The 27,441-nt window shown below is 35.8% G+C and overlaps 1 protein-coding gene across 1 annotated transcript in view; it reads right to left on the bottom strand.

Moving 5' to 3' along the window:
* Positions 1 to 1,672: 1,672 nt before the first annotated feature.
* Positions 1,673 to 27,441, bottom strand: part of LOC148953234 (uncharacterized) — an 83,534-nt gene continuing 57,765 nt past the window's right edge. The window contains exons 4-5 of the mRNA XM_089088410.1: positions 9,490 to 9,817; positions 1,673 to 3,408 (exon numbers count right to left, since the gene is read on the bottom strand). Coding sequence (XP_088944536.1) covers positions 2,122 to 3,408; positions 9,490 to 9,817 — 1,615 coding nt within the window. The 3' untranslated portion in view covers positions 1,673 to 2,121. The remainder of the gene's footprint in view (positions 3,409 to 9,489; positions 9,818 to 27,441) is intronic.

The raw sequence follows: 27,441 nt of genomic DNA, 5'->3' as shown, positions 1-27,441 counted from the left end.
AAAGAAATTAATTGATTGGTTAATTCATTAGTAGGTACTTTCTATATAACCTCAAAATCAAAAATAATCGAAATTACAAAGATTGAAAGAAATATAGGCCTAATCGAATTACTGTGCTAACTATTTACACAAATTGTCACGTATAACTAAATTTCAGGTCTCGGACCTGTGTGTTTTTGAACTTTGATAGGCAAGCCAGTTCTCAGTTATATAAATTCAGTTCTCTATGTTCTTTATTATCCCAACAGAAAAATTAGTCTCAATAGGTTGTTTCAGCTTCAACCTATGTTGTTTTTTAGGTTTAGCTTTCTTTTGTTCAAAAAAGCAAAAAACAATAACAACCTAGATACATCTCAATAAAACCTAACACACATTGATTTATATATCCTGACTATTAACAGCTTTAAAAAGTAGCGCTATATTACCAGAAACTACTTTACCTTGAAAGAACCTAGATATAACTCCTAAGGATACAAGCGCTTTTCTTTAGCTCACCTTTGAACACGAAGTATGCAAATATTCAGCTCAATTTAATTTCCCTTAATAGTGCCGTTGAAATTACCGTAGACACAGTATTAGGTGGTGGGGGGGGGGTTTGGTAAATTATGCAAAAAACAAAACAAAAGCAATTGATCAGCTTTAAGGTTAATTTAGTACATCGAACATATAATACAAAAAATAACTATATAAAGGAGATATGAGACAGTAAACTTTCTCCTCCGTACTGCTAAAGAAGCTACCAACCTTTGAACACGAAGTATGCAAATATTTAGCCCAATTTAATTTCCTTTAATAGTACCGATGAAGCTACCGTAGATATAGTAGCCTACTTGCTTTAATATTCTACTCTTTGGTTTATTTTGTGTAATCACCAGTATTAAGAAAAAATAGAAAAGTAGTAATCCATACTCCACACAAGAACTAGAAACTAGTTGTTGATTACTGACTAATATGCAATGACATACCCGGGAAAAGTCGTTTCCGGAGGACTTTGCCAAAATTGGGCAAAGAGTCTCAACCATTGTACATTTCTTTTTATTACTTTTACACAGTGAACAGGCATTTTACCAGTATGGCTATTTCTCGTTATGTCAGAGACACAGCCAGGATTAGGGCTTATATAGGGTGCAGAACAACCAAAAATATTGTAAATACCCCAAAAATATTAACAATTTTAAAAACTTTTTTCTTTAATTCGAACCTTCCCTCCCCGTTTATAATAGAGTTAGATTCATCCCAAAATAGAATTCTGGCTAAGCAACCACCTGCACTAACTTCTAAATCGTTGAAGAAATGGAAGATGAGGGATGAATATGCCAGATTACTTATTTAAATAGAGAATGAATGGTCGCCATAGCAGGCTAAAACTTCTAAAAGTTAACATTGTCTAAAAACACCTAATCGTCTCAGCCACGTCCAGGCTACTGCTGTTACAATGTGTAATTTTGAAACTCTGACCAAACCTCAGCACAAAGGAAAATCACACTTAAAAAGCTGATAAGCCACTAAGAGGAAGTTCTGCAGTGAGCTATATCAATTTTTGCACCACTAAAACTTCTGACACTTAAAAAAAATACTGGTATATTCTAAAGAGTATGGGTAACGCATAAAGAGTGGAAACTGGCGCTAGTATCGACAAAAAAACTGTCAATGCTATCTAGCATGGCAAGACTTGTTTTTTTTCTTGCTTTGGAATCATTTTTGTCAGGAACTGAGATCAGAAAGTTACTGCTACCTTAATTTTACCAATTACACTGATTACATGAATTATTCTTATTAATACGCTGAAAAACATGCCAAGTATGTTGCCAAACACTATATGGCGTTAATTGTTTTTTTTTTTGTCGACACTTGCGCCAGTTCCCACACATATAAGTTACCCATACTATACGGTATAAAAAAGGGGAAACTTTTGGATATCCAGATCACATCAAAACATTTGGAAAATATATTTTAGTGTAACTAGACTCCTCCCCCGACACATGAAAGGATGTAAACTGCTATAGGACGGGTATTCTGGTAACACCACCGCCTGTAGTCAGTAACCCACAACTACTGCCCATTTCCAACACTCAGAGGGAGAAGTAGAAGACTGACAATAGCAAAAAATAGAGAAAAATATTATTCTACAACACCACAGTCACAAATTCGAACATCGTTTTGTCTCGAATGAATTTCTGTCAGTTTTTTTAGCGAATCCATTCCGTCAAAATTAATATAACCAAAAATAGTAGATTGAGAATATTGTTTAGTTTCTGTAGAAGGTCCCTTCATTACGAAATAATTCCCAACCATTCTCTTATAGTTCTCAATTTTCACGGGTGACATTTGGACTGCTCCAGGTCGACATGGAAGCGGCGAAGCATCTGCTTCAAAAAGCCCACCAAATGAGGAAATTGTTTTATCTTGCAGATCGTCACCAATAAGTAAAAACATATCAGGTTTATTAGATTTAACGGCAGTGCCACGATAGGTCGGACGGCAGTGGCTTAGAGACAAAGACTCAAAATTCTTAACCATGCGTGGAGCAGCCACTTTGTCTAACACTAAGGTGATGCAAGTGAACCATTTCCGATTAACATGAAAGTCTAAGAAAACTCGTACGGTCGACGCCGGATTTCCAATTAAACCAATATTTGTTTCAGCATCACGCATTTTTGTGACGGCAACATTTTTATCTTCCCATGGGAATCGCTCTTTCTGACGGGGAATATTTTTGGATAATAAATAATGTGGATTCGAGGAGCGATATACGGGTAAAGCAGGAAAAACGCCGGAATAGGGTGCTTCACTCACCATTTTCTCTCCTTCTACAGCATAGCCTCTGGAAATCACTGTTACATTACTGTGTGTTTTTGGTTTCCTTTTTTGGTACTTTTGCTTATTTTTAGATTTCTTAGATACAACTATGGCACATGTAGATGGGGCTTGGTCAAAAATAGTGTCTCCATTTTGGCAATTGCTTGGAAGATTAGTGCTTTCAACACCCACTTCCCCACAAGACAACTCAGACTGATCCTGCTTAACCTCTTCAGTTACTCTTTCACTATCTGAAGCAGTTGCTAACTCCCCGTCATTTGCTAGACGGACCTCATCACTGGTATTATTACTCAGACGTTTGTTTAGTTCCAAAATATCTTTCTTTGACACTTTTATCAAATTATCATCCACAACTTTCTGCAAACAACAAAAACTTGCCAGCATTTCTAAAAGCTCTGAATAAGGAGCGACTGGGGAAACACGTATAGGGAAGTCTAAAACAACTGACGACAAAGGAGGGGAGAAATTAATCCGTGCTTCAGCATTCAACATAGTTTTATAGATAACACCGATGCGGTTCGATTCTTCTATATCAGCAGCATTTTTGAATCTGATGTTTTCGACTTTCTCGACCAGTTCTTTGAGTCCCTAAAAATAAAAGCATAAAACATTCAGTCCTAAGTATATAATACCCAGTCGGTGGATGGGGGCAGAGGGTGAAGAGAACAGCCACAAACATTATTTAAAAAAATTCTTTTTCTTCGAAAAAATTCAGTGATCCCCGCACCACCACCCACTTGAGTCTAACATCGAACAAGGGCCCTATTGGCCACACAAACACAGATGTTATAATTTTTGTACTTTTCACAACATTTACTTAGGTGGGTGGAGAGAAGCAATTGTTTACATCTCAGTTACATCATAGGTTACTTCGTGCTAACTAAGGTGTAAGTCCAAGCTAAATTCCGCTTCCTCGCTTGCCTTTGATGATTTAGAAAGCAAGATATTTTACAACATTGTATTTCTTTAGGACTGAAGGAATCAAAATCAAAGTACAGAAAAATTACACTTTATATAGCTGATGGGTGTAAAATTAAAGTACACCCTCCTCCAATTCTTGTGTCATTTTCAAAGAGTCGATACTCCGACACAGCTGAAGCTCAACATTTTTCAGTGCATTCATGAAATAATTGCTGACAGAATATATTGAACTAACACGAAGCACAAGGTAGTGATAAGCTGTTTTAAGATAGCTTCAAATAGTAAGATTTCCATTCCGAGCAACAACGAACTGTGATCTTAGAATTGTTTTGGCTTATAATGCTCAGCTTTAATTGGAAAGTAATCAACACCGCGGTCAAAAGGCTTGTTGCAATTATTTTTTTTTGTAGTTTTTCGCGTTCAATAGGCAATTGCAATTATTGAATTGCGTTCAATAGCGGTTATTCGGAACTATTAAATTGATTATTTATAATTGTGCGTCAGAGATCAATAAGTTATAACTCATTTTTTTTCTCGATAGAAAATTTCGGTTGTATTTATCTATAAGGATAAATAAAAGATCTTCCTGTTAGAACCATTCATAAAAGGTGTTATGGAGCAGCAGGATTTTTAACTCTAAATTTTCTTCATTTCAACTATAATTTTGGTACAACAGGAACACCACAGGCGTATACAGCGAGAAAGTTAGACTACTAGTCTTTGACCATTTCTTTCAATTTTCAAATTTTTCACATAAGATTAATTTTGCTATCCAAACGGTGTTCAATAGAGCACAATAATTGCGCTTAATCAATAAGTAATTACACTTAATTATAGTAAGATATATTGAAGGCGGGGAAAATTCCTCTTAAAAACTATTTACTTACAAAGTTGCAGCTGAAGGCAAGAGGATCAATTTTAGCCTTTAAACTACCGAAGTCTAAAACATGAAAGATACGTTCTTCTGGCCTTGATTCGGTTTAATACTAACCCTACAATTGTACAATACCAAAAAGATAAATGATACACAAAATTGTCTTAGTATACGGTTGCTACATAGATATGACTACTGCATGAATATATTATGTGGATTCTAAGACATTAAAAAGTAAATAATTGTCCATCTAGGCATATGATTGGGTAATTTGTTTTCAGATGTTAGTTAATATTTTGCAAAGATAACTTTCGCTAGCAAAAGGCTTAGAAATTCCGACATAGCTATTACATCCTATTTTAGGACTAGGTTGTGGATTGGCTCTTCTTGTGTTATCGTGATGTCATAACTCCGAACCAAATGGAGCTTAAATTACTAGGAATTTAGAGTAACGTCTTTTTTTTAACAAAAATTCCAGATACCTTGCGATTTTACAAATAAACTGAGGAGACGTACTATTTTAGACACCTGGAAGTATCAGCTCATTTTTTCCAAATATCCCTTCCCTTATCATAGAGAGCCCCTGGCACTGGGGCTATATAAAGTAATATTTTGAGGAGGCTGGGGAAACGACAAATCAGCAAAAAAATTCGCGATTTATTTACGGCTTCTGAGTACCTTGACATGGACTTTCCCCTAATGTATACCTATCTTTCTTCTATTCGAGGGGTGCTATAAGTATAAAATATGTTGGCATATCAAGTTGCATCCTCACTAAAATAAAATGGTCTAATATACAGAATTTTATAACATAGAAATAGAAATGATAGAACATTTCTAGATAATGTTCATAAAATAGAAATCATAGATAATCTGGTGCAAACCAAAGGGATAGCCTTCTGACCCCCTTCCCAGTTACATCCATGCCTAGGGCTTTAGCCAATAATTCTTTCTAGCATATATAGTCAACAGCAAATGAACTAGTGATTGATGTATCTATGTATTTAAAGCATATCACTTCGTCAACACCTTATGGGAAAAACGGGTTTCTTCCACTTTTTTTTGCAATTCTCCCATTGTTTTTCAAAAATTTCAGTTCCGAAAATGAGCTGCAATATGCATACGCAGAATTTTGTCAAAGGAGATGAAGAACTTACTGCGATTTGAAATGACAATTCCTTTATACTAATGATATCCAATTAACCCTTACCAATCTCAGTTGGTCAGGCTTGGCACGTAGGACTCGCGGAATAAAAGACTTTAAAAATTGACGATAGTTTCAAAAAAATACAGCTGTTTAGAAACCGAAACACATTTTCGGTTTGTTTAATAGCTTACCTTTCAATGCATAAAATGAAGCCTGGATCACTCAACAATCTCTATTCTACCTTACAAATTATGATTGTAGCAGTAGCCGCAACCTAGTAAGGAGCGACCATCGGCCCATAGTAACCAAAAATTAAAAAAAAACACTTCTTGAAAGAAAAAAAAAAAAAACAAATGGTAAGTGAGAAAAAATTGCCATTTCTAGCTGATTCAGGAATGGTAACCATTATCTCAATTACTCTTAATAGTAAAATGTTATTTTGAAACAAGTTTATAGGAATTTTGAAAAATAGCCCTAAATATCTAAAAATGGCGTGGGACCGAAATAAAATTCCACCATTGGAATCACCATAGTCAAAAGCCCTACACCGGAAACTTACAGTCCCCTGGCTTGAATAACGTGGAAAATCATTTTTTGCATGGGTAGCACTGATATGTTTTCTTTTTTTCTCTACTGCTAGCGGGTACTGGAACATCTTGGAGAACCTTTCAAGGGCTTATTTTAAAGGACATTGCTACACCTACTCACTTTTGCAATAACTAAAACACAATATTTTAAAAAAAAATCAATTTCTTGACAAAAACCTGTTTCAATAAAAAAATAAGTAAAAATAATATCCCGAATTCTTCTTATCTCGTTTCAATATCCAAGTGAAAGCAATGCATCGAATTTCGGGTTCGGAATTTCGATTTTTAACTTTTTAAAGGCTACCAACACTGAGAAACAAGAGATACATTTATATGGCGGAAAAACAAAAAAGATGGTTCTGATAATCGTTTGGCTGGGAAAGTTAGAAACATCAGTGTGAAAGTATAAAAAGTTAGAGTTTAGAAAGTTATAAGTTTTCTTTTATTTTTGATGGAAAATTCAGTGGTTTATTCTAGTGGAAATGGAATGAATTTCAAGGAAGGGCCTTGACCTTCTACTGTATATATGATTAAGCCAAAAGTTGTTAATAGCATAGCTTCACTCATAATAAAAGCTTGTTTGCTTTTGAAATCAAAACGAATCCCCTACAAAAGTGGGTTTTGAGTTAGACGCATCGCTTTTGCGGAATCACTAGGTATAGTGTTTTTTTTTTTTTTTTAATTGATGATCAACTGATTTGCTATCATTGTTCATGCATTCTTGTAAGTTCAAATCATATTTGCTCAAAACTTGTATATTGTAGGAAATTCATAATGAATTGTAGGGCCGAGTGGTTGAGGGTTAGAAAGTGGTAATTTAGGAAAGTAATCAGATTAACGACGCTTCTTAACTACTAAGGTCCCATTTTCGGCCCTGCAGTGTGTTTCTAGTGCCGGGTTTGATCTCTGGGTCCCGTATTACCAATGCAAGGTCAAACCCACTGCGCCACCACAGGACAAGGTTCGATAGAAAGAATTCAAAATGGGTGGCAAAATTTAGTTTTAGTTTTTCTTCTTTTTTGAAAAAATCAAAGGGAAGAAACTCATTGTTGTTGAAAGAAAGACAATAACTATTTGGAAGTTTTATGCTGCTAGGCTGAGGGTAAATATTACGATCAGTAACTTGGAGCTTTAAAAATAGAAAATGTTCCTTTAATGTTTTACTTTTATTTCTTTTTGATATATTTCCTGGAAACCAAGAGAAAGTTGAAAAAAATCTTGAAAAAGTTGTGAAACACGTATTAATACAAACATATTGTCTTTTTGCGATACAGAGCAGTCACACTTTTTTAAATAAGAAGTTCAAAGGTATAGTCCAGTAGAAGATGCATCCAAGTTTGTGTTAGCTACTACTACCGTTGGCTACTAACAACTCACTGCAGCACAAGCTTCCCGAGGCCAATACAGCTATTTAGAACGTGTCCTAGTCATCTCAAGCTTTCTCTTGTTATAGCTCTAGAAAGTGGGATTGAACCACATTTTTCTTACAGCTGACTGTTTGAGATATGGTCAGTCAGTAGGGTGCTAAAAACAATCCGTTCGCAATATTTTGGGAAAATATCTAGCAAATTCTCTCCCGTCTTTTAGAGCGCCCACGCCTCAGAATCATACTTGACCACTGTCATCACTGTAGCTTCCGACGTTCTAATCTTAGTTCGCTGATTTATCTCCCTATTTTTTCAAACCTTTTTCAGTTGTAAAAAAAAACATCATGGGACTTAGCTATTATACTTTTAACATCTACACTGCACCTACCGTCTTTACTAATAATACTACCTAGATAGGTAAAGCTGTCCACTTGATCAATCTTCTTGTTACCCAGCATTATCTTTTCACCTTCATTTATTCTTAAATCTAGCCCTTTAGTCTTCTTAACATTAATTTTCAAACCTGATCTTGCACCCTGAACTCACAAAACCCCCAAAAATTTCATTCATTTTTTTAACATTTTTATTTGGGATGCTCGAATCATCAGCATAATCTAAGTCTAGCAATACAAAATATATAAAAAAGGGTTTAGTCTTTGATTTCGAAGTTTTGTTAATAATGTGAAAAAATAAAGTCAATACAGAGATGTATGAATACAAAAACTTAAAGCTGTTCTTTTCTAAGCTACCTCCTATTTCAGGGCTAAGAAGTTGGGGAGTTGTAGATTCATTAATAGTGTACACTTAATTCAGTTTTTAATAATTTTCTTTTTTAAAAAGTGCTTCTTTAAACATCCTTTCTTATCGACCTATTAGTTTATTCCAGAGCTATTTTAGAACTATATACATATATAAGGATAAGAAACGATAGTTTGTCTCAAAAACCCTCCAAAGACCAGATTCATGTCTTGGTTTAAAAGCAAAAACCTCAAAAAAAGTTTGAAAACAACAATAGACTTTAAACTAGCTGAGGGATGAAAAGTTAGAAAGACAATAAATGATTCCTTCATTTTGTAAAACCACCATCCACCACCATCCTGTTCAATTATAGCTAGGCCTATAAGATAGGCTTTGTAGGTTGTACTCATGCAGTGTTTTCTTTCAGTTGCTTCTGTAAATAGTGTTTGCTTGTTATTTTGTGATGTTTTAGAGATAGATAGACAGCTGAATAGGAGTTCATCTTCTATTCATCTGTTTTTTGTTTTTTTTCTTGTTGTTGGCTTAATCTCTTTATTTTAATATATTTGTATCAGAGCCGTTCCTAATGGAGGGGGGGGGCCAACCGGGTTAACTGCCCTGGATACTGCAGCTGAGGGGTGCGCCGTGGCTTGGGGATTGCCCAATTTGATCAAATTTTTCAATTTGATTGGGCTTATTTTGCTTATATTTGAGTCGGGAGGGGGGCGCTGCAATTAATTTTTCTCCGGACGCCACCAATCCTAGGAATGGCTCTGAATTTTACTAATTCTCTAAAATATGGCTTTTGACGACTTTTTAAGTCTCCTCTGTAAGTTCTAAATTCTACGAAGCTATTCTATCAATATAGTGTTGATTTTTCCTTGATAATTATGTGGCAATCATATAAGGGTACATCCGCATTCAAGCCTAGTATTGTTGCGGTAACAATATAGGTATATTCCCTTCTTCTTTTTTTTAATATTTTTTTTTTGTAAATATTTTAAATATTTATTTCCCAAGCTTTCAATCACTTGCCTTTATATTATCAGACTTGAATTCCTCCATTTCTTCAACTATCTTTTCGATTTCATCGATTTTTGACGATGTCCTTGAAGTAGAGGCTGCTAAAAATGTATCCAAACTTCTGATGTGGTGACGTACATACTGGCGAATTCTCAAGACTTCAGACATTACATTACGAGCAAGAACAAGGTCATTTTTGCAGCTCGACTTCTTTTTTTCCAGAACCCCAGCTAAATAATCAACTGCCTCACTTAATGGAACAATGTCATGAGAAAAAAAGCAGGATTCTTCGGCCTCACAAATACAGTCTAAGCACCAATAGGGCTCATCTGCCTTTTTTCTGCAATAGAAAAGAATGATATAAACTGAAATATTCGGAAGTAGAATTACCAGCTACGATGGCATTACAATAAAAAGCAATAACAAGCTGATCTAAACGGTTCCCGTGCAACTAAACCCTCGTTTAACTAAGCCACCAAGCGGAAACTTTAAGAAATGATCTCTTCTTTGCAGAACAAAGACACTTCAAAAATTAAAAAAGTTCTGAGCCATCGCATGTTTAGCGGAGCTTCGAGCGTCTCTTCTTTTTTTGTAATCAATATATATGGCAAATTAATTGTAAAAAATAGTGTGGCAAATTACAACAATTCTATTGAAAAAAAAGCAATTTATCAAACATAGTTGAATTTCATATGAAAAAGGAGCATAAATAAGTGTTTGAATACATAAATTAAAGAAAACTTGAATGTATTAATTTGCAATGATTACTCACTTTATTCTAAAATCTGGTGAAAAAAATACGCTTCTTTTGAAACTTCAGTTTTCACCTTCCCTAAGCACTAAACTAGCGATGATGACAATATTTGAATGGCCAAAGTAAGGTAGTTATCGCAAAATGTTGACACTAGGCCCTCTCAAGTGCTACCACCACCTTTACTGAGCTTAACTTTATTGACTATTCCTTTTCTTTTGAAGCAATAGGGTGTGGAAATTTTTTTGTCTTTTTGGCCCACTACTTACATAAAAGAAAAATTTCTAGTAATAAAAAAAAACGGAAAAAAAAATTCAAGACTAGTGACAAATTGGTTCTTCTGCTGGTGCGGTGAATTTTGCGATAAAAAAAAAAAAAAATATTTGATCAAGTTTATTGGCCACCGGAAAGCTTAAAATCTTTCATTGTAGGTGGCCAGAGTCCTATTAACATATATTTTTGACAATGTTTAACTGGTCCCCGAAAAAAAAAAAAAAAAAAGAAGACAAAATGTAATTCGTCACCCATTCTGTTTTTCTTTGTTCTTTTAAATATAATATAAAAAACCTATAATCTACTGATTCTCCATCGAATTGTTCTATCTGTTAGATGGATAATGGATCATTTGCTGAACAGTATTAATTGTAGTGGAAGCGTAGAGACTATTCCGCCTTATTTTTAAAGTAAAAAACCTTTTATGAATCTTTAAACCTGACAAATTAAGCTCTAATGTATGGCATAGCCAGTTCTTTTTTATATAGCTGTTTATGCTATTAAAATTTTATCTATAACAATACTTAATTTTTCTTAAAAAAAAAAAAAAAAAAACAGAGGCATCGGCTACAACCTTGTAGGGTAATCTTGGAGAAGAAGAAGATGGTGCTCTTATACCAGGAACGAGGTCTTATCGAATGGCCTCCAAATTGGGCTCTTTCTTTTAAGTAACAAAAGATATAAGACCAGAGCAAAGCGTCACTTTCTGAAATTGTGTGCAGCAAAAATGGTTTTAACCCGACAAGGACAAAAGTTCTGTCGATCAAAAATTCTGATAGCAAACCAGCTCAGAAATACTGAAAAGCATACACACAAAGTATCCAGTTCCAGCAGTCGCGCTACCAGCCCATGAACAATGAACAGTTACCATGTAGAACGCCAATACAGCAATACAAGTGAATACATAAGTAGGAAACGTCGAGATGTGCAGCATGAATCATAGGCAGCGCAATCGCGCTGTCTAAGTAAAGAACAATGTTGGCCGAATGTATTATTTATTTTTCTTTTTTTTTCTTTCTTTAGACCAGGGCACTTCGTATCGAAGGAGTTGTCATAGAAACTTCGAAAAGGGCCCATTCGATTGGAAATTGGAATGGCTTGTGCCGTTTTTAATAGTCGAAAGTGATTAGAAGGCAACTAACACCCCTTCCACGCCCACCATTTCTCCAAACACATCCAATCAAAATTTTGAGATAGCCATTTCGTTCAATGTAGTTGAAAGTTTGGCAATTATATCTTTGAACAGGAAACCTCCCCCACTATCTTCAGGACAAGGATTATAAGTTATGCCCTGGGGGCATATAAGGTTTTTATTGAAAGCTTTGTCGTAGAAACTTCAAAAGGGGCTCATTCGATTAGAAATTCAAAGGGCTAGTGCCCTTTTTAATAGTCAAAAGTGATTGGAGGGCAACAAACCCCCCTCTCACGCCCACCTTTTCCCCAAACACATCCAATCAAAATTTGAGATACCCATTTTGTTCAACTTAGTTGAAAGTTCTGAAAATTATGTCTTTGAGGATGACACCCCCCCCCTCCGCAAAGCCCTCAGGGCAAGGGTTGTAAGTTATACCCTGGGGGCATATAAGGTTTTTATACAAAGCGTTGTCTTAGAAACTTCAAAAAGGGCATATTCGATTGGATATTGAAATGGCTAGTGCCCTTTTCAATAGTCGAAAGTAATTGAAGGGCAACTAACCCCCTCGCACAGCCACCATTTCCCCAAACAATCACAATCAAAATTTTGAGATAGCCATTTTTTTCAACGTAGTTGAAATTCTAGGAAAGTAGTTCTTTGAGGATGACAACCCCCCCCCCCCAAAAAAAAAACCCCTCAGGGCAAGGGTTGTAAGTTATGCCCTGGGAGCACATATGGTTTGTGTAGAAAGTCTTTTCGTAGAAACTTCAAAGAGGGTTCATTTAATTGAAAATTGAAAGGGCTAGTACCCTTTTTAATAGTCGAAAGTGAATGGAGAGCAACTAGCCCCCCCCCCCCTCTCACGCTCACCATTTACCCAAACACATTCAATCAAAGTTTAGAGACAGGCATTTTGATCAACGTAGTTGAAACTTTTGGAAATTAGATATTTGAGGATGGCAAACACCCCAGAGCCCCCAGGGCAAAGGTTGTAAGTTATACCCTGGTGGTATATAAGGTTTTTATTGAAAGCTTTGTCATAGAAACTTGTAAAAGGGCTCATTTTTTTGGAAATCCAAAGGGCTAGTGCCCTATTGAATAGTCGAAAGTGTTTGGAGGGCAACTGCCCCCCCCCCTCTCACACCCACCATTTCCCCAAACACATCCAATCAAAATTTTGAGATAATCATTGTTTTCAACGTAGTTGAAAGTTTTACAAATTAGCTCTTTGAAGATTACAACCCCTCCACAGCCCTTAGGGTAAGGGTTATAAGTTATGCCTTGGTGGCATATAAGGTTTTTTATAGAAAGTGTGGTTGTAGAAACTTCAGAAAGGGTTAATTCGATTGGAAATTGAAAGGGCTAGTATCCTTTTTAACAATCAAATGATTTTCCCCACCATCTCCCCAAACACATTCAATCAAAATTTTGAGATGACCATTTTGTTTAACTTAGTTATAAGTTCTGCAAATTAGGCTTTTGAGGATGACAACCCCCACCCTCAAGCTGCGTCAAGAAAGGAGCATGTGAAGTTTGTGACAGGAAGGCCTGGTTGGTAAAAAAGTCAGTCCAGTAAAGACCCTTGATGTCAATAGCGACGAAGACCAGACTGCCTTTCAAGAACAAACAATCACACTTAGAAACAATAGACAAAATTTTGTTTTCCCTATTGTTTCTAAGTAAGTTTGTTTGTTAAGACTCTGGATTCTTCGAAGGTGTTTGGTCTGCGCGACATCAACGGAGTAGAGGACAGATTTTGTGGCTCACCACTTCTCTGCTCTATATAGCAGCACGTTACTAATTGAAGCGTTGTAGATATGCATTTTAGTATGGCGGCTTATATTTGGTTTTTGTCAAATGCAATTCAGCCTCCAAACAACTGATGACGCTAAGACTATTCGGGATGCTCTTTTGTGATCGAACCATCCCTCGATAGTGGCGATCCCAGGTAATTGAAGACTTCAACTACATCTATTAAGTCGCTCGAGATGTTGACTTTCTTTACCGTAGATAATGACGTGGAGGGCTCGATGGGCATAAGTTTGATTTTCTGCCAGATGATCCGCAGACCAACTTTCAAGGCTTCTTCCGAAAGCTCATGGAGAGCTTCGGTTACTTTTTCGATGGTGTCCGCAACTAAGGATATATCTTCAGCCAAGTCAGCTAAGTCTTCTGGCAGTACCGTTGGCCGAGCCAAGCACAAGAAAAAATCCTGGATATCTCAGAAGACCCTTTCCATGGTGAGCTGCGTCGGACGGCCGGCCTAGCAAAGAAGACATGGCTAGTGAAGGCGATTTGTCATTCGAGTCATGATATAGTCTATCACGCAGTTGAAGAGATCGGGAGCGGCGACGAAACCTTGCCGGACACTTGCCTTTACTGAGAATGTGAGACTGCGTCTTCCATCGGCTTGCTCGCTGCTCTCCGTACCATCATATAGCTTTTCAAAAACTGAGCAATATTTATGGAGTAGGCCTGTGAAGCTTAGTATCGGCCAGAGCGAATGGTGATATACAGAATCAAAGGCTGCACTGAAGTCTACAAATGCAATGTACGCTATTTGGTGCAACTCTCGTGTCTTCTCCATAAGCTGGCACACGGTTTGCTCCGTTGTCGACCTGCCGGGCATTATCCCGGCTTGCTGAGCCCTTCTATTTCTACGCAGGAAAGCAGAGTATCTGTCCAGTAGTGCCATGACGATAAGTTGACCGGGAACAGAGAGTAATGCTGCGATAATTAGAGCAGATTTAGCGATTCCCTTTCGTTTACAGAATGGCAAAATGATGATAGCTTTCGGTATGTATAAGTGGACAAACCTTTCAGTATACATTCCGTCGTCCATAATTGAAAAGATGAGCTAGAGCAACAGTACCATTGCAGCACCTACAGAATTACCACAGTTCTACAGAAATACCACAAACACGAGGGGCTCTCTTATTTTTTAGACTTTTCCAACATTTAGGATCTCAAAGGCGTCAAACTGTTGTGATACGAGGTCAGAAGTCACCTTGGGTATGGCCATGGTTGCTTGAATCAGGTCTGGGTCAGGATGTGCCACTGCTGCAGCGTTCAGAAGCTTTGAAAGTGGCTTCTACCGGAAGAAAGGTGACCGCAACACGACTCACGGTGAAGGGTTATCTTCCGTCAATTCGCGGAGGTATTTGTATAGTGAGCCAGCATCTTCCAACTCGCTGGCTTTCCTATCAATGAAGGTCTTTCTATCTCTGCGCATTAGAGTATTACGCATGCCGTTGATACGTCTGTACTCTGCCAAATTCTGTGCTAGGCAGGTCTTCCGACGCAGCTCGATCATGGAAAGGATTTCCCGGGATTTTCTTGTGCTTGGCTTGGCCCATGGTACTGTGGTAAAGTTTTCTAATTTTGTTAATTATTAATTTAGTAGAAATATAATAACACGAAAACAAAAGTTTTAGAAACACCACTCTTTATTAAGATAAGGGATATATCTTCCTAAGTTTTTGCTTAACGAAAAATTGAGAAATTACCACTTCCTAGTTTTTGCGTAGGGTGGGTAAAGGAAGGTGTGGTTGATAAAAATGTATAAAAGATATATTTTATGGGAAGGGGTAGACTGATACTAACTTTATACCGGACTGACCTCTGGTCCGTTGATTTAGAAATACCTTGGAATATTGTCGAATCATTGTAAGTGTCTAAATATCCTATTATATGTTATTGTAGTTTGCCGAGACTTGTGGTCTACTTGGGACAGCCAGTCCCAGTAGAAAGTATATATCTAGTATTATTATATGTTAATTGAATAAAAGTATTGCATCATAGCCAACCTCTCTACGATCTACCTTTAGCCCCTCGAACATACCCAGTGGGTACGCCTCATTAGTCCGGCAATAGCCTATGGCACGCTACCAAAGTTTAATTACCTTAGGGCCAGAGTTTACCTCCCCTATAAAGGGAGAAATAAAGGCATCTACGACAACATCACCCAAATAACATAAATTAAACATTACAACAACTGGTGGCAGTTGGAAAAACTGGGTCGAGGGGACTAAATAAGGTTGCAAAATACAAAAAAAATCGAAATGACCGTATTAGAGGGGGAAAGTAAATGTACTCGAATTAGTAGAATTAGCAAAACTTAAAGCAGCTTTGCTCGAACTTTGGCTATTAGAAATAGATTTGTATCCCCTCAAAAATTTGGGTACAATAGATAAATTGGAAAAAAGGCTCAATCAAGGATTGTAAAATAGAAAAAAAATACAGTATTTAGTTTTTAGCAAGTAGAAGCAAGCGTATAATTAGTAGTTTTTTTAGTGTTAGTAATAAATGCAATGTAGTAGTGCCGTATATCACCAAATACTAAAGTATTTGTACCATGAATTAAAAGAATAAAATAAAAGACAATACGTAAAGAAAAAAAAATCTAGCTGGACCGATGAAACGTTGGTAGAAACAGAAGAATTTTAGGCACAATAGTAGCAAATAGGGTCCTAATTCAGCCTTACTGCAGGTACAGGCTATAGACTTATTGTTCAAGAATAACACTGCTACAATTTAGCAAAGGAAGCACATAAATTGTGGTCCGAACAATTATAGGTTAGAAGCTGCCATTTCCGAGTGTTTTCGAAGCTGCCATTTCCGAGTGTTTTAGGAGTAGAGATGCTTCGAAAATATGGCATATTACGACGTAATAAGCAATAGAATTACCTTTGTTAAAGCTAATCCGAATACTAGGTTAGTTTTGTAGTTTCACAAGCAAAGGGAAGATAACGATATATAAATATGTAATTAAAGTACATGAGGAAAGGCATAGAAAAAAAGAGAAAAGTAACCTTTTATAGGTAAGAAAACAAATGTGGAAGCTTAGTAAAAGTCGCCGAAGGAAGCGAAAAAAAATTGTTACCCAGCTGTGATGGGAAGTCTGCATAAGGCAGGAAATTCAATGAAAGAAACCGTTAATCATAGGTCTTAAAAAGGGTCTCATTTACCTACACAGATGACCTTCATCTGAATAATGGTGTTAGAAAAAGTTCAAATTCTGAATTAGCTCCACGAAATGAGTCACAAGAAAGTTCAAATTTGAATTTTAAACCATGGCTGCTTTTGAGCCATGTAGATGTAAAACAAGCAAGTGTTCATACTTGTTTACAAAGAATACAAGCCCACATTAGGACAAACAGAGAAGGCAATGCATATTTTTGGGATAGCTAATATTGATAATTATGGTCCGCTCTTACGGTTATTCAATGACGAATCATCTCCAAGTCTACTCTAATTTTAAATAACCAGAATTTAGTTAAATGTCAGATAGATTGTTTATCAGATAAAATATAATCTCATAGTAGAAATAATATAGAGTGAAATCACTTGTCCCTTATGTTCAAATTAGCCTACTAGTAGATTGTATCCAGGAACTAAATAGAAATAATATTACGAAAAAAAAACGAGTAAAGAGCCGCTAAGGAAATATCTATATTTTCCTTCTTTTAATCGGTATGTAAATAACATCAAAGTTTTCCTTCAAATATATATCGGCAGTAAAAATTATTAGCGTCACGTAGAAAAAAAAAATTCCAAAAATTTTTGCGCCTAAATACTCGTAAGTTCCCAGAAAAGAAACTAGCTCCGATCTGAAGTGACATCATAGCTTCCTGCAAAAATTTTGTTTCCGAGACGAGATAAAACTTCGCAAATGGTATACTGACAAGACTTTTCAAAAAAGGATTAGATTCAATAAAAGGAAAATAAGTAAGGCCACGTAACCTATCAATGGGTGCAGTAAAATAAATAAATCATACATATTTGAAATAAACATTGGAAGTCGATTCGTTTTATAGGTATATTGAAAAACATATTTTTGGGGGGATAATGAAAAAAAAAAAAAAAAAAAAAAAAAAAAAAACGACGGGGGGTGGTCTACTGAAATAGGGTCATTGGAAGCTAGAAAATTTGGAGTGAGCTCAATCACTGCTGGTCTCTCGTTGTTAAGTAAATGCGAAGCATCTACTAACCTTTGACTCTCTGAGGTGACACTTTCAGTCGAATTTGAAAAAAATTGTTTTGAAGAAATTTAAAAATAATTATAATGGGAAAGGCAGCAAGAGTTTACATTAAGTGCGCGCGACATGTACAAGCTAGCTGTAATCTTGTTATAAATAGTAGAAGATATAATAAATTAAACACTTACCAATAAGGACGGTATATATAAACAAGAAGCCGTAGACCAATGAGTCACAATTTAAAAAGTATAACACAGTAGAAAACAAAGTTTTTCTCAGGTATAAATAATCTCACATATTAAATAAATTCACGACGCACCATTAACAGAAATAACCAGGGCGAGGACATTGCAGGTGAAAGACACCAATGACAGGACAATTGGCATTTAAAAACGAAACTGCTAAACGTCCTGTCATTGGGGGGAATCCACCAAGCTGACCAAATGTATATCAGAAATAAAGGTCAAACTGGAGAAGGTTTGAGCTGAATACTCGGTAAGATTCTAGGACATGCTAGGAAAATAGCATGTTCCAACAATTTTACACGGGCACTAAACCCATAAACTTGTAGAACAGGGTAATAGTCAAAATATCACGAAAGGGACAAATTGCACTCAATGACTATATAAAACTAAGGCGCAAATTAAACTGACGATAATACCAGACGAGAATAATATAAAAGATTATAGGGAAACCACAGTGGGTGCTGATAACCCCTATCTCTAAACAACATTTGGCACGAACTAGGCACTAATTTTTGGTGAAATACCACAGACAAGGAATATACGTCTGCGATGAAAACCACACAATTTTGCAGAAATCAGGATATCGTAAAAAAACGTAAATTTTTATGAATAAACGAGAACTAGCAAATGCGGGGTAAAACTTAATTAAAAATGTTATAAAAATCAGCTGGAAAAAAATACAGTACTTTTCTAACACTTTTGGACAGAATAATTTGAATATTGTCAAAAAAAAATACAGGTTGCAAAAATTAGACACCCCCCCCCTTTCAAAAATAAGGAGATAATTCATTTGACCAAAGAAGGGCTAATAGCATAAACACTTGTGAAGGTTATTGAAAAAAAACATGAAACATATAAATATAGGCTTTAAAAAAAAGACATATTTTGAAGAAAAAGTAAAAAAAGACTTACAAAAAAACCCCTTAAGCTTCATTGAAATAAAGAATCGAAAAAAAAGGGAAAGGTTCAAGTTGAAAATATAGCTAAATAAAAGTAAAGGAAAAGAAAATGAATGGAGTCAATTAAAATCTGTTATACGCATATATTAAACCGGCCAAAGAAAGCCTGTACGAACATTGTACTAAATAAGTACAAAAATAAGTAGCATTATTACTACGAAGCCGTCATTACAGTTGTTAACGCGGGTCTAGATTAATAGAAATATTGAAATGGTCCAAGTAGACAGGAAAATTTTTTTACTCTTTTATGTGGGGGTCGTTTTAAAAAAAAATGACTAGCATGGCATAGAAAATTAAAATTAAGGCACATGATAGCCTTAAAAACCTAAGTTGAAGTCGAAACCTAAGACAAGACCACTAAAAGTTTGGAAGTTAAAGTGAAAATAGTCATTGTCACTTGTATGTCTAAAAATAAATTACTGTGTGCCATAAAGGCACGGCATTTTTCTGCAGAAGGGCCGCTTTTCTGATAAAATAATAGCCCAAGAGATAACTGTGGCCACAAAAAAAAAGTGTGGCAATACTATAGATAATTAATTATTGTGTCTGCAGGTTCATAATAGTCCTTTTAGCTGTAGCCCATGACAATAGGACCTGGAAACGTTATAAAGAGCTACCAGAAGGCAGTCCTGGTAAGCAAACCTTCAGAGTACAGGCACGAGTCAATTGATAATGGAATAAGAGGTAAAAGATGAACAGCAAACTTTTTTAACTTATCAGATTCAAGTTGTAAATGAAACCTTAGCCGAAAAGGACACTAGGGCTGAAAAAAAAGAGAGATTACAGGCAAAAACATTACTAAACCGTCTAAAGTACCAAAAATGCTAAAAGAATTAGAAATCTAAAAAGTCTGAATAAACAAACAGGTATATAGTAAGCCAATGACAGTTAATGAAACAAGTGGGTTCGAAATAGAACAAAGTGGTAAAACAAAGATAAGAAAATATATGTAGTCGTATACGGAAAAGATATATAAAGTTGTATTAATGTAATTGTGAAAATATATAAAGTTATGAATGTACTTTGAAAACTCTTATAAATATGGAATTGTTATTGAAAAAAAAAATATAAAAATTTAAATAGCAAAGTTATGTTATTTGAACTATTTTCAAGCCCTTATATGGAGGCTAATCACAGTGATCAATTATAGTGTATATATCTATTAGTTAGGGAAGATTTGTTTTTATTTTAGATCACAGCTAAGACTTCTCAGATAAAAGTCTTGGTGGGCTTACTTAAAAGTTGTAAAAAGAACAAATATTGCAGTGATTAAATAAATTATTGGGGTACATAATTATTATTTGTTTTTAACAATTAAGTTATGTATCAGCATAACTTCGGTTAATATATATATATATATATATATATATATATATATATATATATATATATATATATATATATATATATATATATATATATATATATTTATATATATGTAACCTAAACTATCCATGTAAATATAATGAATTAATATGTTGAGTATTTGTATTTTTTATTTTTATATCATTCAAGAAGTATTCTACATTAATACTTCATAAGCAATTCACAAAACACTAATTGGAATTAATTCCAATGCTAGTCTATACCGTGTGTTTTATTTTTGTAATTCTTTAAGTTTTAACCAGTAGTTAAATATCCTATCTAGTTTTGGGAATAAAAACAATATTTGTGTAAGTTATTACACAATGCTTATGTATATATACTATGTTTTAACTTACTTTAAGTTTTAACTAGGGATTTAAAATTGTTTGTAAATGTTTGATTTGGAGTCAAAGTATAAATAATTTTTTTTGTGATACAATCCGTTAAATACTAAGCTTGAAAAGAATAATCAAGCAAGAAACATAATGTTTCGATTTAAGCGGGATATTATCTTTGGAGCCTTTAAAAGAGAGAAAAGTAAATAAAAGTAATTATCCTTTACGAAATTGAGTGTTTCATTTCTACTATATATGTAAAACTTTATGCTTTATATGTATTCTAATGTGAATATTTATTTTAGATACAGCCTTAGCTTTTTTTGGAAATCAAATCTTTCGTAGCATCCTTTCGGATCCATTCTTTTTTTCAATCATTATTTGACACATTTTTGGAAAGTAAAAAATTTTGAAGCCACTTCCAAAGTATCCTGATACTAACATCTCATACCATCAGAAACCAAACCATATCTGATCAACTGATATTTTGGAAACTATAGCAGTATTACAGACTTTACTACAAGTTCATCAGAAAGTGAGATAAAATCAGAACTTAATTTAGGCCTAGAGAACGTGCTACATATCCCAAATGGCTTATATTATTGAAATATGTGAAAATGTTTTGTGCTGGAAAAAAAAATATGTGAAAATTTAAAAACAAAAATGTTATGTGTAATTTATCCAAGGCATTTCTAAAACGAAAAATAAACGGCATATCAACCACATCACACAGACAAATTAAATTACTAATGGGAATTAAATTTAAACTCAAATAATTCATAAACTTTTCTAATATAACTTGAAATCTAATTTAAGCAGAACCAATAATATAATGCTTAAGCCGCTTGGGGTCAAGTTAAAACAGAAGATGCATATGAAGAAGGGTAAAAAGATTATTTTTCAGTCCTAGAGACAGAGAAAAAGAGAAACAAGGATGAATTTCAAATTGAAATCCTTCGAAAAAAAAAGAAAAAAAAAGAAAAACATGGCCTATGTTGGAGCAGAAACATGACCCTAAGGAAACCCATTGAGGGTATATGTACACAATGACCCAAAGATGGCAGCATAATAGCTGTAAACAAAATTAAGTTGTTTTAAAAGTAAAATATTGAGAATTGGGACAATTCTTCTTTAAATGGGGAGTATTGTGGTAAAGCTTTCTAATTTAGTTAGTTATAAATTTAGTAAAAATATATTAAGAGGCAAATAATGCTCTCTTTGAAGGAATTCCCTGCAACTCTGAAGTCATCCAGGTCTTGAAGGCAGCCAAACAGGTTAGAAATATCAAATGAATATCTCTGCAACATCTCAGTTGTTGCCAGGCTACTCAGATCAAAATTGGGAGGCTGTTTGTCTTGTCTCTGTGCTCTCAAGCATAGTCTTAGCGTGGCGACCACCATCCTATGGCCCGTGTTTCCATGCTCAGCAGATGTCCAGCCATCAGTTATCGAGGAGCGTCAACGTCAAAAATCATGATATAATCGATCATCTTGTTTGTCTGGACGTCGTTGCTACACCAAGTGTGTTTATGAATTTCTAGTCTCTGACCAAGTGTATTTGATATGATCAGATTATACATACTACAGAGATGAAGGAGTCTCTCTCCGTTGTCATTCAGTGCGACCGGAGTCACGGGACCAAAAATATTTTTTCCAGACCCTCTCTCTGTCATTGACCGTCACGTTAAGGTCTCCCAAAAGAGTGAAGACGTGGGATGAGACTCTAGATAGAGTCATAGAAAGCTCTGGGTAAAAATCATCTTTCTACTCTACAGGAATCAGGTTAGTGGGAGCATAGCACACAATAATTGTCCATTTTCTATGCTTGTACTGGAGCTGAGCCATCAATATTCAATATGAGATTTCCTTATAAGAGAGAAGGCATCTGTTTGACCTGGCGTTCAGCATAAGGCCTACGCCATTTGTCCTCGTTTTTGGGTCACCGGACCAAATCAGGTGATATCCTTGAAATCTCTTCCAATGAGGAGGGTTTCCGTGAGTCCAGCCATAGCTACAAAATGAAGCGTTTTAGCTCAAGAGGTAGCATTTGTATCGCTCCGGGAAATTTGAATGTAAGTAAGTTCCAGGTGGCAATGCGTGGTCCACCTTGGTCAAGAAGGTTAATCCTTCTTGACCAATTAAACGTTGGTCGAAAATAAGTCCAGGGACATGCTGAGGTCGTGGAAGGTAAAGGCAAGGGTCATCCGAGGCAGAGTCGTCGTTTTTAGTTGCGTAAAGATTTCAGGTGGAGGGTTGCAGACCCAACCGACCTTAGACCTGGGATCTGATTAGGGCTAGGCCTTGCCTAGATATTGAATCCCTGGGGTAAGCGGGGTGGGCTCCCACCCAACTCATCAGGTTGAGGCTTCCCATAAAACGGGAATGTACTTGACCAAGAGTTCCCCAGACCCATGGCACCCCGACAGGGTCGAGACAGACCTTTGCAGAGGCCGTTGTCCATAAATCTGGATCCTACGCCCTGCCGCAGTTGTCTGTCTATAGAGGATCCTCCCAGTATGATGTTCTGCTTTTCCATACAGTTTAATCCATTGCTGGGGAAAGGTTTGTAACTCCCGGAACGTGACCACACGCCGGTGGGCCCTGCTGACTGTACATCTGAGGGCATTCAGTCTCCTCAAACTGTATCCACGAGCCCCAGGCGAGGGTGCCCCAGTTTCTATCATGGACCCCAAGGGACTAGGTCCCCCTTGGTCCGCGCCTCATACTTGAGGGTAGTACCCTACTTGAGGGTAGAGCGTTTCCCTATCAGTCACCTGGGGACGCGCTGAGTGGCATGGGGGAGGCGACCCCTACTGAGAAGCCCATTCATAAGGGCTCGACTGACGAAGTACAAGAGGAGATTAGGTATGCATTTGAAAAAGGATCCAAAGGCTGAAATTGAATTTCAGCCAAGGGAGAAATAGAAGATCCAACAAAGGAGGATACAGACTCAAGCGTCAATGAAATTGTTTTCGAAGTTTGGGACAAATTTGGTATTAAGTCTGCGGAACAACCTCCCAGTTTGAGAAATAGAATAAAAAAGGAAGCACCAAATCTTGCAAGCTTACAGTTATTACCAATTCTCGGAACTGACGAAAGCGAAATTGACTTTGCTATACAGCAGAGGAATGAAGTAGGCAAAGGATTCACTGGGAAAAGGAAAAGGATTCCTTTTCTTCTTCGAACTACTTCGTATGTATTTCATTACTAAACAACGTAACTCAACTATCAACTGTACTAATCATGACAAAACAGGTAACAGTTGGTATGACATCATACCACTGTCAAAGCCTATTATTGAAACAATAATAATAAAAAAAAAAAACGAACACGTGGTCAATTCTTTGATAGCTTTTACGTACAATAACGCTTGACATAATGCTAATTCCTAGTAATTCATTCTTTACGTCATGACACCTGAACTTATTTTTCAATTTATATCAAGTTTAAGAAATTGCTCTGCATTTCTCTTTTGCTACTGAAGTGTTCGAGTTCAAATTAAATTAAAAAAGAAGAAGAAGCAAACTAAGTGTAGGTTTCTAAGTGTATGTTGTTAAAGCAACTTGTTTTTAAGTGTACGTTTCATTTAAGTGTTTGTTGATGTTGGCTGATACAAGTTCATTATATTTGTGCTTTTTATGATGATCGCCGATGTAAGTTTAGTATATTTGTGCTTTTTTTGTGTTCATGGCCGTATGTTTTGGCTTTATTACATTTATCTATCTATCTATCTATAGGCATCCAGGCCTGGATTTACTAATAGGCCAACTAGGCCCGGGCCTAGGGGTGCACAATGCCAGGGGGTGAAATAAATTATCACCGATTAATTTTTTTTTCTTAATAAAAACTGGACTGATATGCTTTATCGTCAAAGCGCCAGCTTCACTTCGACGCTACACTGCCTATTCACAGAAAAGTGATTTTAAAACAACAAAGGAATTCCGTGGCCACTTATAAATTGTCAGATGTCTCCCAAAAATGGCATCTGACACTGAGAGTTCCCTCTTTTATTACTTTTGGCTCATCAGTTATGATTCGTTAAGTGTTTCTACCGTCCCTGAATTTTCGGAAATTTCCCCGAAAATCTCGCAAAAAGGCCAAAGCTGTAAATCCGGCCCTTTAGGCATCCGTAATTTGTCACACTTATGAATAATGGGAAAGTGTTAGAAAACTTGCCGTCACTGGGAGTTTGATTATCTGCATTAGCTTCTGCCTATAGACCAAGACAACCACTACAATTTTTTTCGTGTTAAATATAAACTTTATGTTTCAATACAAATAAATCAATAAACTGAGTTAATATTTGAAAGCACAGGATATTCTTGACAGTAAAGAAATGCAATGCACATAAATCTACAGTGAGAACTAGTTGTTTAATATGCAGCCAGGATACAACCGGTAAGCATAAGGAAGCCCAGTGTACAGGAATTACAAAACAGGACAATAAGCAGACAGATGACTGTGGGTTTAGCGACCACACTGCTGTTCTTGATCTGTTGTAAAACTGGTTTCACTGTGTACAATCGGAGATAATTAGCTTAGCCTGAGCGAGATAAACTCCTATGCAGGTATATTTTAATTAAATATTTAATATATAGAGTTGGTTATGTTAGGTATTTAATATAATGCGTTCTCGGCGCCTGCTTTCCATAATTCTGTGTTGTATTTTCCATAATTTTGTTACTAAGAAATTATATTTGCATCGTATTTTGGTATTTTTCATTAGGATTAACCTAACTTCACTTCTTGAGTGTGGTCGCTATAATACGTAGGCACCACTGCGTTTTTCTGTGTGTATTCCTGAGGAGGGCACATCCATCACTTGTTTTTTTGGGGGGGGGGGATAAAAAATTAAAAGCTCATCAAAAATATGTTTATATGCATTTTTGTTACGTTTTTATGAGTCAGACGAAAATTTCGGGTGGGGGGGGGGGTTCAAACCGGTAACCAACCCCCTACCCCCTGTATACGACCTTGATTCCTCAATAATCGGGTTGTTCCTAGTTATCACATATCCTTTTAGGTTACTGAGTCGTTTGTCATACTTGTAACCTAGCTTTCCCCTTTATTTGGCGATCCTAATGTGACGAGATTTTTCTTCTTTTTTTTTTAGTTCAATGCACATCAAATGGGCAGTAGGCTTTAAGATCTATCTTTATTATGGCTTTTTCAGTTGTCCGCGTTCAATAAGCTTATTTCAATTGTTTTTTGTTTTTTGCATTTCCACGTGTTCAATAGTAAAGAATTGCGTTCAAAAACACTTTTTCAAACCTATTACAATTAATTATTTGCTTATTGTGCTTCAGAGCTCAATAAGCTGCAATTTGTCCTTTTACGGATAATAAAAATTCTTGGAATATTTATCGGCGGAATTTGGTTTCAGCGATAAGATTATGCGAATGCATATCTATAATAATCCAAACAACAACAAGAAGATATTAACTTAAAATAACTACGCTTATTCAAAAAGTCGTTACGGTTAATTGTAATTAAATGCAGTAAGCTTTGTTGAATGCGGGGGTTAATGCTTTATGCCTATTCAGAGTCCCAGTATCTTAGGTATCTGTAGATACTATAAATGGAAAAATCAGCAAACAACCTCCCCCCTGAAAAATCAGGGGGGGGGGGTAGTGGGTTTGAATCCCCCACCCCGAAATGTTTGTCTGACTCGTAAAAACGTAACAAAAGTGAATGTAAAAAAAATTCGATGCTTTTTCTTTTTCTAAAGTCTTTTTTTTTGTAAAATCTCTCCCGAAACAAAATCTTGGGTACGACCTTGAACTTCAGGTATCTTTGAAGCTAATTATAGGGTTTTCTTGGAGCATTACTCGGTACTAGTGCATTAGATGGTCACTTCTATATACTAATGACAGACGAAACCCACCAGACTGGTTGTTTCAAGAGACCGCTATTAAGAAATGGAATGCAAAGAGTAGTTTTCATTGTGTTTACGATATTTGAAATGTTGTTTTTTGGGTTTTATGGGCGGGGGGGGGGGGATGTACCTAGGTTAGGTTACGTATTTGAAATATGCTATGCTTTACCCCCACCCCCCTAATGTGCAAATATATATCCCAAATTTGTTTCTAAACTATTATATATTCATCCTGTTTTATTTTCTTTAATTAGTATTAACCAAACTTGAATTTTTAGAAGTGGCCGTATAATGCACCAGTACCCATTACTCTACTGGCCACGGTATTTCCCAGTGATTCTCAATGAAAGTAAGAGATTTTATGCTAATATTCTCTTTCAAAGCTTTACGTATAATCACTCAAAAATAATATATTTTCAAACAATTCGTAGTAGAACTGTAATTAAAGAGCGACCCGGATCAATAGTAACCGAAACTCTAAAAAACAGAATTTTGATACCAATAGATACATCAGAAGAATCGGATTTTTATGTTAATTTCATATATATATATATATATATATATATATATATATATATATATATATATATATATATATATATATATATATATATATATATATATATATAAGTTTCATCAAGTTTAGGCTTACTCATCAAAAGTTACGAACCTGAGAACATTTGCCTTATTTTCGAAAAAGTGGGAAACACCCCCCTAAAATTTATAGAATCTTAATGAAAATCAGATTCAACGTATCAGAGAACCCTACTGTAGAGGTTTCAAGCTCATATCTGCAAAAATGTATAATTTTGTATTTTTTTGGCAGAAAAAAGATCACGGATGCGTCTTTTTTTTGTTTTTTTTTCTTCTTCCCAGGGGTGATCGTATCGACCCAGTGGTAGTAGAATATTATGAGAAGGCTCATTTAAACGGAAGTTCAAAGTTCTAGTGTCCCTTTTAAGTGACCAAAAAAATTGGTGGGCAACTAGGCCCCCTCCCACGCTCATTTTTTCCAAAGTCACCCGATCAAAGTTTTGAGGTAGCCATTT

This window comes from Artemia sp. Qi Xiang Cuo, chromosome 4 (assembly GCF_049724085.1).
Source record: "Artemia sp. Qi Xiang Cuo chromosome 4, ASM4972408v1, whole genome shotgun sequence".
NCBI lineage: Eukaryota > Metazoa > Arthropoda > Branchiopoda > Anostraca > Artemiidae > Artemia > Artemia sp. Qi Xiang Cuo.
The sequence above is the reverse complement of the archived record's forward strand: the minus strand, read 5'-3'. Positions and strand labels throughout refer to the sequence as shown.